A 15609-nucleotide genomic window follows, 5' to 3' on the forward strand; every position below is an offset into this window, starting at 1 on the left:
TCCCCATTTAACTTTCCACCTCCGACCATTAACGAACTCAGTATAACTACACATGTTTAGGATGTTCTTTGCCTGTGTAGTAAATGAGCTAGTGACTTAATGGAATCGGATCGGCGCATAGACTTGCATACTCGCCGATACCCGATTCCCGCATTTAAGGCAGTATTCCGATACTGGTATCTGTATCAGACCAATATTCAATATCAAGATTGGTTCGGTGCATCCCTAGACCAGAGGTTGATGTTAGAGTCGTTGTTTTAAGATCATCCCATAACACTCAAATAAAAAAAATGAAGGCTGTTCTCTAGCTAGGGATTGTCGTAGTACACCAATCTCGCGTGTATGTGTGTACTTGTGTGCAATACACATAAAGGGATGTGTGAGAAGGCTGTGTGTGTGTGTGTGTGTGTGTGTGTGTGTGTGTGTGTGTGTGTGTGTGTGTGTGTGTGTGTGAGAGACCCACCACACAACGAGTTTTCCCCCTTAACGCCGTCCCTCTGTGTTATGTAACTGCATCATGTGTATGCCATGGCCTGCATGTGTGCTTTCGCAAATATGATCCGTGCTCCGCTGCCCAGTCTTGTGATGGCAGCCAATGGCAGCGGGCCGTTCTAAAGAGTCATTTAGGATTCTAGCTCACGGAGACAAGCTTTTTGTTATTTCTTACGACCTCTCCCCTAATCATTTGTTAAAAGTTAGATATAGGATGCTGACCTGTATTTTGGCCAAATTGCTCTCCTCTGGTGCAGCTTGTACACATATTTTCTTTGTTCTTGGTAGAGGGATTGCTGTTGGCCTGGATTAGTGGGTGTCTTATAATGTTGGCCTGTGCAGCCGTTTTCAGACTGTTAATCAGAATATGGGCCATTAACAAAGCAATTGACTAGTTTACTTTAGGCATAATTGATTATATAATATTGAGGTATAACCTTGTGATTATCAGATTCATGTCCTATAATCGATCAGTGGCACTCTATGACCCCCCCCCCCAGCCAGTCCCTTTGCTGGACTAAACCGTGACCCCTGACCCCCTGGCATGAACTCAGACCCCCTGGCATGGACAACAGTCGGCCCCGACCAACAGTCGGGGCCGTCTGTTTCTTGCTTTATCATAGTCAAGCACCACAGCCCTTGTTTAGGAATACTCCCAGATAAAGGAAGGGAAATCTTTGTTTTGACGAATTACCTGCAATAAGGGAAGTTGCTTGTTTGATTACAAGGCTGAAGATTTCACTTGTTAACAAAAATACTAAGTCCTGGAACGGAGATGGTGGGCTAACAGAGGTAGTTTCTTACCACTACAAATTTCGTGCCATGGGTGACTCAACAAAAAACGTTTTTGTTGAGTTAGCGACAAGAGCTTTGTGTTCACATTGTTGTGTTTGTTGTAACTATGTTCTCTTATGGGGATTTTATTGCCATAACAACCCTCTAGATAAACGTCATCTTAATGTGCAATACTTTGCGCAACCCTGGCATTATGCCAAGAAAAAATCCATGTTGATTACCAGAAGAAATGTAATTGAATATGGTAAATTTGGTCTATTGGTTCATGGTCTATTGGTTATAAATACACAAGGTTGTGCACTGCCTCTCTTAAATCTCTCCAGTTTTTATTTCAAAGGTTTAGTGGCTTCAGATCCTTCATTCCAAATACAGGAAATGCATATCTTGAATATCATATATTGGAATCTTTCTGGTGTGTAAAGCCTTTTTGTTTAAACTGCATTAGTATGACTTTGGGCCTTCTTACTGTTTGTACGAATTTAAGTGGTTGTATTGACCTTACCCACATGTACGTAATGTGGCCTAACAAGTCTTATGATGATTGGTTATTATTTAGTTCAACTTCAGATGTATTTGTATTTCACCCGTGGAATTCCTCTTGACATCTAAAAGGTCGTGGCAAAGCATATTACCTTGTTTCTTGAAGTCGTTTAAACCCATCAAGATAGTTGTACTTGCTTAAAACCTAAATAACATCGTCATTTTACTGTCTATTCATGAGGAAATGGTCTGCAAAGGGAAGCTATTCATAGCAACACGCTCTTTTCTCTTCATAAGTGTGTTTAGTTTAAAACAACATTAAAATGTTTCCGCTGTGTGTCAGGACTCATTGAGGACACAAAATGAGGACCGAAAACGTCAAGGGTCCAACTTTTCAGCATTTTTTCCCTCTTGCAGATTTTTCTGTTAAATGAGTAATTCACACACCTCCCTTATTCTCCACCCTCTCCACCATACACAGTGCCAGACTCTGCCCCTGCTCCCAGCGCCCTGCTGTCTGTCGCGACCCCCTGCAGAGGGGATGGCAGCAGCGCACCCTACCCAGGCCAGCCACAGGCACCACCAGCACCTCCACCTTCAGCACAACGCCACCCACCAAGAGATGTCCCCCCACGCTTCCGCCAACAGGAGCACAAGCAACTGCTGAAGAGGGGCCAACCCCTGCCTCCCGGGCTTTTGACCCTGCCCCCACAAAACCCTGCAGCGTCCGAGGCCCCCCTGGTAGCGTCGCTGTCGCCTGCAACAACTACAGAGGCGCCAGCAGCAGAAGACCAAGCATCTTCCTCCTCTTCCTCGCCTGCCAGCTCAGGTCAGCACCATGATATTCTGGTGGTAATAGTGTTGTTCCCCCCATTACACTAACCCTTTTGGGTGATGGGGAGGTGTGCTGGGAAGAGAGCTTTATTTTCGTAGAAGGCAGTTGCACAAAAGGTATTTGTGGCTTTTAGTTTCTTAGCTGCAAGAGTTTACTTATGGCAGATTTTAGAGCAATATGAATCACAGAGCACGTGTTCCATGTTGGAGACCTCCGAGTGTGTGTGGTGATTGCTGGTTCAACCTCTGCATTAAAGAGCACCTATTATGCCTTTTCGACTTTTATGACCCATTAACGTTGTTACAATGATTTATAGTCATGTTTAACCATACTAAAGTGTCAAATAATGACGTACATGCATTTAGACGTATTCCCTGCTGACCGTCTGAGGTGGCAGAGCGCTAAACACTAGGGACGCCGGTCGCCATTCACTTGTTCAAATTTCCGGGATTTATCTACGTAGAACAATCTGGATTTTCCATGTATGGTAATGCTGCAACATGCTCGTCCGGAAGGTAACCAATCACAACAGAGTGGGGTTGGCAGGAGGGGGGCGAGGGGGCGGAGAAGGACGAAGCCGAGCGTTGACAGAGAATAATGAAAGCGCCCAGATGAGAGGAAGAGTTTCCCGAAAATCGACATAGTTTTTTGTGCTGTGATTCGTGTCAGGTTGCTCTATAGGAGTCATTAATAAGAAATTAAGACCAGAAAAGTAGTATAATAGGAGATCTTTAATGTTCAATGGATTGAAAACTCACCAAGCCCCAGAGTCTAATCATTCTGACTCTAGCAAGGTGAGGCTGATTAACCCAGCCATCAACTACACACATTCAACAATGCTTCTTTCACATTGGTCCCTAACCCTGACGCAAAAGGTGTCAAGTTAAGGTTCCGAATGTAACGTGGGTTCTATGAAACCCGGATGAGTATTCTAGTCTCAATGAATGCACATGAACTTAAGTTTTACTTAGCCTGGAAATCCAGACCCACACCTAGAAAGCCGTAGGGTCTTTTAACAAGTAATGAAAATGGCCCAACTCGAGGGGCTGCACCAAGCATGCATTTGAAAATATCACTCCACACAATTGGATAACACTACGACCAATCAGAAGAATACAAGGGGTGACGTATCCAGACCAGCGGAGCTAACCAATAGATTAGACTCGTTTCCAGATGGTAAAACAGCAACGGTTTTGGCCCGCCTATATCAGATACATCGATGTGATTGGTTAATGTTCTGGGCCAGGGGCATCGGGGAGTTTGTATATTGCTCGTTCCCAGAGTGACTCACTGAGCAAATTCAAATTGTTCTCTCACAAGAACTCACGATTTCCAGGGTAAGTTATGAATGATGTCAAAATCCCTTGGTAAATTATTTTAAATTATGAATCGCAAATTATGAATCTCTTAAATCCATAACATATTTCCTTGGGCACTTCTACCACTGCTTGTTGTGATCCCAAAGCTAAATGTTCCCAGACGGGGGTCCCTCTTGCATGCTGGTTCCCTTCCAGCTGGTTAAGTGTACTCAGCGGTCACGCCTCAGCTCAGGTAGACGGCTCTTCTCTCATCTGCCTTTATTCTCATGAGGGGGTAGATCCCTGTAGAGAGCCTGGCACTGCTCTGTAGCAGGGTGAGCTTCAATCTGGTCCCTGCAATGCCTGCAGAGAGGGAAACCAGACGACAGTGGAAAGCAGCATATTGCTTAAACTACTCGTGGGGATACAAAACGGGTCGGGATCCAGTTGGAGGTTGAATTTATTTTTCTATCTCTACTTTCTCTTTCTGGGCTGTGTGTGTGGGTGTGTGTGTGTGTGTGTGTGTGTGTGTGTGTGTGTGTGTGTGTGTGTGGGTGTGTGTGTGTGTGTGTGTTCCTTCAGCCCTATCACCCATGTTGTTTTGCTTATAGGAGAACTTGGTGTTGAACAAAGAGCTGCGTTTTAAGTCAGAAATGCTGTGCCTTTTCTCAGATAATATCCTCATATTCCTTCCCCTTTACACCAGAGGACCGAGTCAATTAAGGCCAACCGGCACTGTTTCCACTTTTCTATTTTTTATTTTTGGAAGGGGAACAAAGCCCAGAGCTATTTTGCAGCTCTGAGGGGCGGAGCTACATGGCGCTAGCTGTTTGGCTACATGTGTAGTGCTCTCTTGGAAAAAATGGAGAGGGAACGAGAGACGGACAGGGATAAAAGGAAGGCGGAGAGAGCAGGACAATGGAGGGTTGAGAGGTAGCAAGGAAGGCAGGAGGGGCAGGGGGAGGTGGATGGATGGATTGAAGAAAGAGAGAGGGAGAGATTAAGGAGGGAAGATATACAGAGAACAAGGAACGGAGAGACAGGAAGGTGATGGGAATGCAGAGAACAAGATCTGGAGGGAGTGAGCATGGCAGAGGTCCAGTGATGTGGGCTGAAGTGACTCACGGCTTACGGTAAAAAGCCTGTCTCCACCCGCCTCTTTTTCACCAGTCTGCTACATGCTGATTGTCTGTCTGAGACTCCTAAGGCCAGGATGCCTTCATACAGGCAATGTGGAGGGAAGGGAAGGTTATATGTGAACATCAAGCATTAGCATGTAAATCTTTGACATACAGTGACTAAGTAATTCAGCTGCTTATGAGGTCATTAATTTAGTTGTATATTTTTTTAGAAGCCTCAATTACTGACGATATAGCAATCGCCAACGGCTTCACAGAAGCATCCCTGTATATACACAGTAAACACATTTTTCAACAGGATTGGTGATATATCCTCTCCATACAGGTATCTGTCCTATCACAGCTTTGTCAGCTGGTGCTACGTGCCACAGAATGTCAGGGTGGTCATCCCGTCGTGTGTTGTGCTCCAGATACACCAGGAGTTTCCTGATCTAGTGGGACAGTCTGTAGGATTCCAGCCGCCGCTTTACTGAGGTGGGAGACATGGGGGGTAACAACTTCTTCCTTGGGTGTCCCTCATACTGGGATAAAATATCGGTGGGAATGGGTATCGTCTTCAACAAATGGTGATGGGTCCTCAAACACCTCATCAAAGACCAGGCTCAGCAGGGCATCCACATCGTCAGCAAAACATTGCACTCCATTAGTCACTTTGTGATGTAGTACTGTTATTAGTTTCATGTACATATATTACATGGGGCAATAATTATATTGATTACTTGTATGTTTTTCTGTTGGTATTTCTTTTTACAACTTACTGTATGTAGGGTGTTTTTTTATTGGCTTTGTGGTGCATTTCCCCTTCATGGACTTCGGGAACACAACCTTGAAGACAGTTTGACCTGCAGATGTTGTAACTTGCGGTCCTCCCTTTCATTGTAGGCTAATGCATAATGTGTACCGGGTGTACCGCTCAGCTACGAAAGACTCAACTGACACTTGTTAGCATCTTTACCTTGTTTGTTTTAAACAGAACAAATACACAACTAATAAAGCATATACTATATATTTTTCTAGCTTAGCAGACGTAAAACATGTATACATTCGGCATGCAACAACGGTCCAAAGCAAAGGGAAAAGTTGAAAAAGCATAATATCACCCCTCAACCAGCTGAATTCCGGTGGCACTGCTCTGCTGGGGACCCGGACTCTTAGCTGCTGCTTAGATGCGTCTTAAATGTTTATTGTCCTACGTCGTATTTTTTGGTTGGTGTGAGTTGTGACCGTGATCGCAAACAGTATATGTCAGGGGAATTACCATGGCAACCTTTGTAAAAGGACTGCTCCTTGCGCTGATTTTTTGGAAAGGGATTTCAACATGCCAAGCAACTCCCCACGCCGAAGCAGAGCCGACATTGTGCTACCCCAGAGATGAAGTGCTGTCCCTCCAATCGTTGGGACTTATTCCACCTCTTGATCTCCACGAAGTTGTGAAGGTTCAACCGGCACGAGCCAGAAGACGGAAGCGGGGTAGGCAAGGGGGTGGGCTCTACAGCGTCTCAGCCGAAGAGGGAATAGACCACATCTGCGCTGTGTGCTACTCAGAAACGTAAGGTCGCTTGGAAACAAAATAGACTAACCCCGCCTTAATTCCAAGGTATGTTACGAGTACAGGGAATCAAGCGTGATGGTGTTCACTGAGTCTTGGCTCCATCGGGACATTTCAGACTTGCTTGTAGAACTCAAAGGATTTTCTCTCATACGGTCGGATACAACTGAACAGTCGGGCATGAGCCGAGGGAGCGTTTTCTGTATGTTTCTGAATGAAAGCTGGTGCAGGACCTACACCGTGCGTGAGACTGCGTGCATTGCTGATGTTGAACTGCTATGCATGTCGCTGAGACCCTTCTATCTACTGACGGAGTTCGGGATACCTTCATATGTGCGGTCTATGTTCCCCCCGGAGGTAACGTGGCAAGAGCGGTGAGCAAAATAGCAGACTGCGTACACCAGAAATTGCAACGTTCGACTGGAGCCCCTATCTTCATCCTAGGGGAATTTAACCACTGTAAATTGGAACTATCCCTACCCGGCTTTGAACAATATGTAACATGCGACACACGCGATAACCAAGTGTTAGATAAGTGCTATGGAAACAAAAAGTGCTTAAATTTCTAAACAAAAACCAATAATAATAAGCCTCAAACCAAAAGTGGGGCTAAATGGGATAGAGACAGCAGGGAGACACTTAAAGGTTCCCTCCTCTGCACAGATTGGTACTTTTTTCATCAGCTGGAATTGGACGCTGCTGCGGAAACAATAACTGACTGCAAAAAGTTGTGCGCTGACGGCATGGTCACTAAAAAGGACATTGTAGTTTACCCAAATAACAAGAAATATATTACCAAGGATGTTAAAGTCTGTATCAACAGGAAAAATATAGCGTTCATGAATAAGGACAAGGCCGGTGGGAAAATGATTCAAAAGGAGCTCAACCAGTTTGCATATAGACATAAGAGAGGAACTGACGATGCTATCGCCAGCATAACCCAGCTCACCATCAAACACTTAGAGGACCCACAAGCCTATGCACATATTTTATTTGTTGATTTTAGTTAGCTTTTAACACACTCCAGTCTCATGTGCTTATTCAGAAATTGAAGCAATTGAATGTGAATCCCTTTTTAATCAAATGGTAGTTTGCTTTTTAACTAACCTTTGTCAGTGTGTTCCCTACCCTATCGAGGTGAGAACCATTAGCACAGGTGCACCACACTGTACACAAACGAATGCACAAACATCCAACCGGGAAACTTTGTTTTCAAATTCTCAGATGATAAAACTATCCTTAGCCTGCTGCATCAAAGCCTCATCTACATCAGCATATCACTCAGAAATAGAGAATTCTGTCCGGTGGTGCGACACCAACCATCGCATCTTCAATGTCTCTGAGACCAAGGAGATGATCCTGGACCCTCGGCCAGTAGGGGACCACAGTCCTGTGGTCATACACAACAGTCACAAGTTTCTAGGGATTCACCTGGACAATACTTTCATGCTTAGACAAGCTTAGAGGATTTTAACCGACCCGTCACATGTCCTATATAATGAATATTCACTTCTGCCGTCTGGTAGGCGATACAGGGTTCTACTCTGTAAACTGAACCGTTTTAAAAAAATAATTTGTGCCTTCTTTGATCAAACATTTAAATCACACTGCCTAAGGAACTGTGTAATGGTATATTGCACACATCCCATATATATATATTATGGGATGTGTGCAATATGGGGGGAGGGGTGTTGTCTGTTCTCTATAACTATGTTCACTCTGTTGTGTGTTTATTTATGCTGTATGTCTGTACTGTGCTGTGTTTTTTATTGTGCTTTGTATGATGTTGAGTCCAAGAAAAATTGCCCTTTGGGACTTTAAAATGCATATCTATCTATGAATCAATGCAGGAATGAAAAATGACCTATTTTGAGTCTAGTTGCACACACTATTATCGCCGACATTTTAACAGTGCTAAAAAAGTACAGGTGACAGTTTAAGGTGCTTTTCAATTTATCTTCCTACTTGACTTTTATTTTGAATTCTGAGATTTAAATCTCAGAATTCAGCCATATTTGATTAATTATGTGAGTGCTGCATGCAGCGCTCAACTATCGTTCTTAAGTTGTATTCTTTCTTTCCTCCTTTCTTTCTTTATTCTCTATAAACTTTGGGACCGATCTTCCACAGAAGATCTCTTCTTCAAGCAAACCTAGAGACTTCATTCCAATTTTTAAATGTTAAGATAAGCTTGGAATCGCACGCTTCACTTTTTAAGATATTCTACTTTTAGAATATTATTTTTTACAATGGAAGTCAATGGGAGGACAGTGGAGCCGTCCGCCCATTCTGACACTTTCTGAACTTTCTAACCGTTAACCTTTGTTCAAACACTTAACAAATCAACACACTTGTATCTTCCATTGTATCTAACCGATATATACAATATCATTTTTCCCTTTTTCAGAATTACAGTTTAAGTTTATTTTCATACCCGCGTGTATATTGTTTTACATGCGTGTGTTACGTGAAAGTTATTAAGTCAATTCGGTCGCAGTCAATTGTTTATTGTTCTTATCATTGGTCTTTTATATGCATATTTTGTCTGTTTTGTACTAAGGTCATCTCAATGAAGACCCATTTTCTGCTGCGGTCATTGTGTTCTTTACACAGACCTTGTGAGGTTTGTGTGTGTGAGAGAGATAGATGAGAAGTTCCTTGTATACCACATAACGTCATAGTTAATAAAAATTAAAAAGTAAAAAGTATTTTTCATTGCAGAATTACTGTATATGATTAATCGGTTTTCTAGCAATATATGTTTTACATTTTTTAAGTGGTGTGCATGTTTGCATTGTTTACTCCATTTAGACTCTGTTCCAATCCCTTCACTTGATTTAAACTTTTAAACTTTTCTTGATGTCTTAAACTATGTGGCATTACTAAAACATATTTTCAACCTCACTTTGCACTATAGCACACACACATTTCTTTTTCCCCCCCTTTTTTTTCTTTTGTTTATTTATTTATTATTGCGGCTAGTGTGTTTCCATAACAGTACAAACCATTCAGAGAGATTACATTAATGAATTTCGATGACGAGTTTATGTAGCAGGGACAACATATAGACTATTTTCTGTTATGTTATGTTGCCTAAAAACTGTTCAACTTAAAGGGTATGCGAATCCCCGTTATAGCAATTGAACTGAAGGTTACGTATTTCAACATTTGTCAATAGAAGGCTTTTTTGAAAAGAACTGACACATTTGCTTCCATTGGAGGACACTTGAGCAGACTTCTTCACCAATAGAAAACTTAAGCAAGAAGTAGCAGGCTTCTTATATTTTACAGAGGAATTTCCTTGTTTAACCACTTTATACTTTTATCATAAATAACAGAAATGTTCACCAACACTTTGTAAGACTCAAACAGGACAGTTTTCAGCTGTTGGGCAGCCTATCTGCAGACATTGCCTGTAATCAACATCATAAAATCACTCTTATAACCAAGCAGTTAGAATCATTCATTGTGCCAAATGACATAATGGTGCCATCCGTGCTTCATCTGCTCAAATACTTTCTTCTTAGATTCCGCTCCACACCACCCAGGTTCGTCGCTGGCCAGTGTAAAAGGCACATTAGACTAGGCACTGCGTTATTGGAGGAGAAAACCACCAGTCATTGAAAACCACCAGTCATTGAAAACCGGGGAATCATGCCAGACAGGTTCAACATGAAAGATTAGCTTCCAACAGACGCATTTGAGCGCATCCACAACATCACATCAGTCTCTCCTATCAACAACTCAGAAAACTCACCCAGAGGCAACTGTTATCCTTGCTGTCATCTTAATCTTGCAATGAAAGTTATTCTGCAAGGGCTTCAAATCATATCTACACTGCTTGACCTGGCATCCTCTGTACCAAACTTGCACAACCTGGTCTCTCTAGATGACTATTGCTGCTCTGATTCTTCAAACTAATGGTCACAACTCCTGGTCCATTGGAATGGCAACTCATTCTTCTATGAAGAGATCTTGCAATCCTCAAACTCTTTTCAACTTACTCTTACTCTCTTAAAGGGAATCCCTTTGTTGGAAATCTAGAATCTGCTAAAAGGTACATGGGAAAGGGGCTGGCAGTGTCAACCCTCAAGTCTAAAGACCTTGCTTCATCCCAGTGGCTCTTTCTAATGGCACATTTCCACCGGAGGGTGCGGGTCGCTTCAGTCCGCAAAAGTGCGGCATGGATCGCGGACCCGGACTGAGCCGTATTGAGCCGTACTCATATCGCAGTACTCCTCTGTTGGGGTACTGAGACGCCTGAAAGGGTGCCGGCAAGTTTGAGCTACACACGCCGTCCGTTGATTGGTTGACAGAATCACACTTCCGTGCGACAGAGGGATAATAAGAAACAAACACATTACCTGTGAGTTGTTTCTGGACAACGGCGATAGCTTCGTTTTTTGAAGAAAATGTTGCGCAAAAGTTTGCCGTCCCTCTTGGACGTCCTACATTGTTTCTCTTTGTTCATTGTGCACATTCTTTTTCATTTGATTTTTTAGCAGGCTACACTATGTGGGGCTGCTATGAGGTCATGATGCAAAGCAAGCCAAAGTATTGTTATGGCTAATACATATTTTGAATATTCTTCAGCCTCATTTTCAGTAATTATCTGCTCCTACAGTTTTGCAGGTAGAAAAGCTTTTTAAAGAATTACACATATACAGTGCCTTTCCTACGATTTTTATTTATTTTTTCTCCCAAAAGTTAAATAATCCTTCGGCGGCAGGGGCGCTCTAACCCACAACAAAACAAAACGATCAGCCCCAGTGATCGATCATTCGAAAGTCGGCTTGGAAAGCAGACCAGGGACTTGAAACTCGCTCATTAGCTTCGGTGACATGATCATGCTCATAAATTATTGTGCACACGACGAGTTGGCGCCAGCACACGCATTTTCTTTATAAAACACAAATGCAGTGACATGTCTAGTTTTAAATTGTTGCAGCCTTCCTTCATCTTCTTCAACTTTGGGTTAGCTCTATTCGGTCATAGATTACGTCCTCCAAGGCAGGATCTCCAGCTATAGTCACTACTATCACCAGCGTCAAGACACCATCAGGGGAGAATTCATCTCCCAGCACACTTAAAGATAGAATATGTAATATTTCGGCATTTAAACATGTTAAAACGACCAGATTTATGTTGTTTTATTTTCTTGTGTACTTACATAATCCAAAGTGTTTTCAAACATTACTAATCTCAGGGAAATCCGCGTTCTAAAATTTGAAACATCCTGGCCAATTTTGGCGAGTCTGATGGGCGTAATTTCCCATGAAGTACTAGCATCCGGTATTATATGTATTATATGATAGCACAATGCAGTGAGTCGTAATAACGATAATCCTCGTGTTTTTATGATTGAGATGTGTTCTTATATTGTTAAGTTCTTGTTAGAGATTCGTTAATTCGAACTGATTCGGTCGCGAACGACCCATCACTATTTTCCATGCAACTCATCTACAGCTCATCAAAACTCAGCAGCTTAACGCTACTTTGACTGACTTTAGTTGCGGCTATTTCATTACAATGAAATGACACACATAACCTTGTCCGTGAACATGTTTGCTGCTGAGTCGCGTCAGATCAATAGTTGTGAAGACAACAACTCCCATGAACCCATGCTGCTACACGACGTCATCAAACTAAGACTTCTGTTAATTTTCTTCTTTTTTTAAAGAGATAAAGAGTCATCTAGCGAGTAAAGAGCCATCTAGAGTCCGAAATTTACATATTACACCTTTAATGGAGTCATTGTCCCCATAAAAAAATATTTGGAAGTTGTCTAATCGCCAAATATGTTGTCGTCAATATATGTTGTGGTTCATTATATTAATCTCTCTTGATTGAAACTCATTCAACTATACATCAAATAGGACACATTGTTTTACTTTTTTTTGTGCTCTGGTATGTGTTTCAGTATATGTTTTCTGGGGTGTATTTATTTATTTTTAGTATGTATGTTTTTGCATGTGCATGGGTGAGCGAGGCGTCAGGCAGACTGCGTTTGCATATAGGTTCTGTTTGTGACCACCGAGCCCAGAAATCGAACAGTGACCTCACTCCTTGTGTCAGGTCGCGCTGATGTAGGGGAGGCGCAGACAGCTAGGACCAACCATAATAATCCCTTTGTTCTCAGCGAGACTTTCGCTCATTGTGCCGTACTGTGGGCGCCTGGGTCGTTAGTAAACAATGACCGCCTTCATCACGTCAGAGACCTTGCCACTTGTTTATCTCTCTCTCCCCTGTAACCGCTTTGTGTTCGTTATATGTGACCGCTGTAATTTACTCATGAATACCGACCGCATATCAGACCAATATCGCAAATATTCTGGGATTCAGTATTTGATGTAAAAGGGGCTTTGCACACTCTGACCTCTTTTGTCTCTCTTTCTTGCATTTTCTGTCTCTCTCTCCCTGATATGGAATTCATCTGCACAAAAATTCAATTTATACATGTGCTGGTGTTTATATATTTCTATATAAAAACATCAGCAGAGGTACAGACAACGTTCCATGTTTCTTTGTTAGTGTTTTTCTAGCACTCTGCCTGTCTCCCACTGCCCATCATTGCAAACGTTGGTCATGGTATTATTTGAGGCAATGCTTATTTTTGTGTTGTGTTCCGGCTCAGGATTTCGTGATGCTATTGAAACGATCTTCCCTTTTGCTTTCACTTCCTACTCGTCTCTAGAGTGTATAATGAGTCTCTCTATTAACATGTTCTGTTGACCAAGACCTGACACACACACACACACACACACACACAAACTCTTAGTAAGTAAGAATATTCTCTGTCAGTATGTGGCAATAGAGTGTGATACAAATAATGTTGGATTGAAACAAATGACTGAGAGAAAAGACAGTGTTTGTAACATGATGGATGTAATTTGCTGACATTATTGCTACTAGGATGATAGAGGGGTTGCTTCTGTTTAACGCAATCAAATATGTAGGCTACTCTCTGTTTTTATGACATTTGTGTGACTTATATGTTGTTTTATACTTCTATAGCACAACAGTATTTTGCTGTCAGTATATGTCCACAGTCTGACAATAACAAAGATTCAACAATTGAGGGGTGTGCAGTATGAGGCAAGCAGCGTTTAAAAAAATATTAAAACATATAGCATTTGGGTTGGTCGATGGCTGGTTTAAGTTCCGCAAGTAATCCTGCGGTGAATTCATGTAGAGGAAACGCAGATATATAACATCAACGTTCCTATATTATTCTCTTCATGTAGATTAGAATAAACAACAGAGTAGATATTGTATAATATATAATAGTCTCTTATTATAAAGGAATCAATAACAGGAGACAATGCTCTGTCCTTGTCCACGTCGCCGTCTGTGTGAAACTGCTCCCACATCGAGTTACTCTCTCAGCCCGAGAGGTCCCCGTGTTGTTTTTGTGCTCTGTGTTTGTTTTCCTCGGTTAACACACCGCGCCACCCGATAACACTTCCCCAAAAGCACAGAGGACTCCAAGCAGCGGATTCTTGGGTGAAATTTACAAACGCAAACCTCCTCCAACCACCCACACTCATTCAGGGCAAGAGTGAGCCAAGGGAGTGATTGAGGGAGGAAGGAAGGGGGTGTGGACGTTCAGGAGACGGAGGGAGGCTAGGGAAGGGGTGGTGGGGGTGGGGGTGTCTCATGCTGCAAGAGAGCCTGTGCAAATTCTTGGCAGCCTTTAAAAAAAAAAAAAAGAAAAGCTAGGCAAGCCTAGCAGACATATTGAGACGAGGATGGCGGCTGCCGCTTTGTACAAAACCTAGTCCACTTCAGGATGGTCTGCAGGTACCTCTCCACAGGTATTTCACCCCTCTTTTGAACCACTTTCCTGGCTTCTGTCCCCCCCCCCCCTCCTTTTCCCCCAGCGGTTAGAACAGACTACTGTGCCTCTGCATTGTTTTGGTCCTCCCCCCACCCCCACCTCCGTTAGTTTTCTTCACTGCGTAGATAAGCCCAGGTTTGGATGAGTGCTACGCCGTGGGGTTGTTGTTCAGAGAGTTTGTATAGTTGCTAGTTGTTTTCCTTGTGTGTGTGTGTCTGTTTAGCTAGTGTAGTTGTCGAAGCAGTGGAACCATCGACATGATGGTTATTCTGCCTTTTTTGGCTCCCTTTTAGGTCTTAGAAAATGGCGGTCTCACACTCATAACTGGAGCAATGTAACCAAATGGCAAAGCTTTGTGTATGTCATGTGTACATAAATAGCATGTCCCCCCCTTTTTACAAGCATATTAGGAAGCTTGACTCATCGTGCCTGTGCATACCAAGGTAGGCAGGCATGTGCACTGGCAACCAAACAACAACAAACTGATGGCAACACAGGAAAGTGGAAGTGGAGGATAGGAAAGTGTGTCGTAAAGGGCACTGGGGATCTTGGCCAGAGTAATGAATGACAGCTGAAGGAAGGAAGGAAACTGGACCAAGATCATTGCTGTTCTTCTGCTTAGTAACTTTCGGCTCCATAAATCCAGGGAGCTCTCTTTTGCTTCAATTCTTGCATGCTCTCGCTCTTTGATCTTTCTTTCCCTTGTATGCCCTCTTCTTCTCTTTTTTCTTGCATTCTATATTTTTCTCTGTCTCCCTGTCTGTCTCCGTCTCCTGACTCTGTGTCCTGGTGATTGGCTGAGCCTAAATACATATCAGGGCTTATGTAGTTATGTAGTGTATTACTTACACACATATGTTGGCTTTTTTCCCGCGCGTAGAGCAGCTGTGAGTCATCGTGCCCTTAGACCAGCATTTCAGGGGTGAAAGTGCAGGAGTCACATGGCTGCCGCGTCCACTCATTGGACTCTGTGGGAGGAGCCTCTGGGTTTGCAAGGGCTGCCCTGTGGAGAAGAGGTTTGGGGTCTGAGGTTGCATGACGGGAATGGGTAGAAATATTTCATAATGGGAATTTTTAATTCCGATATTTTTCATAGTGTTGAGCAAAGCCATTTCATATGTGGGTGGTCTAAATTATATTCAAGTTTTACCATTTCATCACATTGAATATGATTAAAGTTCATC

General features: G+C 42.8%; 1 protein-coding gene across 2 annotated transcripts in view; it reads left to right on the top strand.

Moving 5' to 3' along the window:
- The window catches only part of tnrc6c1 (trinucleotide repeat containing adaptor 6C1), a 65450-nt gene that overhangs the window by 32778 nt on the left and 17063 nt on the right, over positions 1-15609 (top strand). Inside the window, exon 4 of one of the 2 annotated variants that reach the window (XM_079746747.1) lies at positions 2249-2596. In XM_079746747.1, coding sequence (XP_079602873.1) covers positions 2249-2596 — 348 coding nt within the window. Of the gene's footprint in view, positions 1-2248; positions 2597-14350; positions 14403-15609 lie in introns of those variants that run through there. The other variant, XM_079746748.1, reaches the window with a different exon arrangement.

The sequence above is a fragment of the Pollachius pollachius genome, assembly GCF_949987615.1.
Source record: "Pollachius pollachius genome assembly, chromosome: 11".
Lineage (NCBI taxonomy): Eukaryota > Metazoa > Chordata > Actinopteri > Gadiformes > Gadidae > Pollachius > Pollachius pollachius.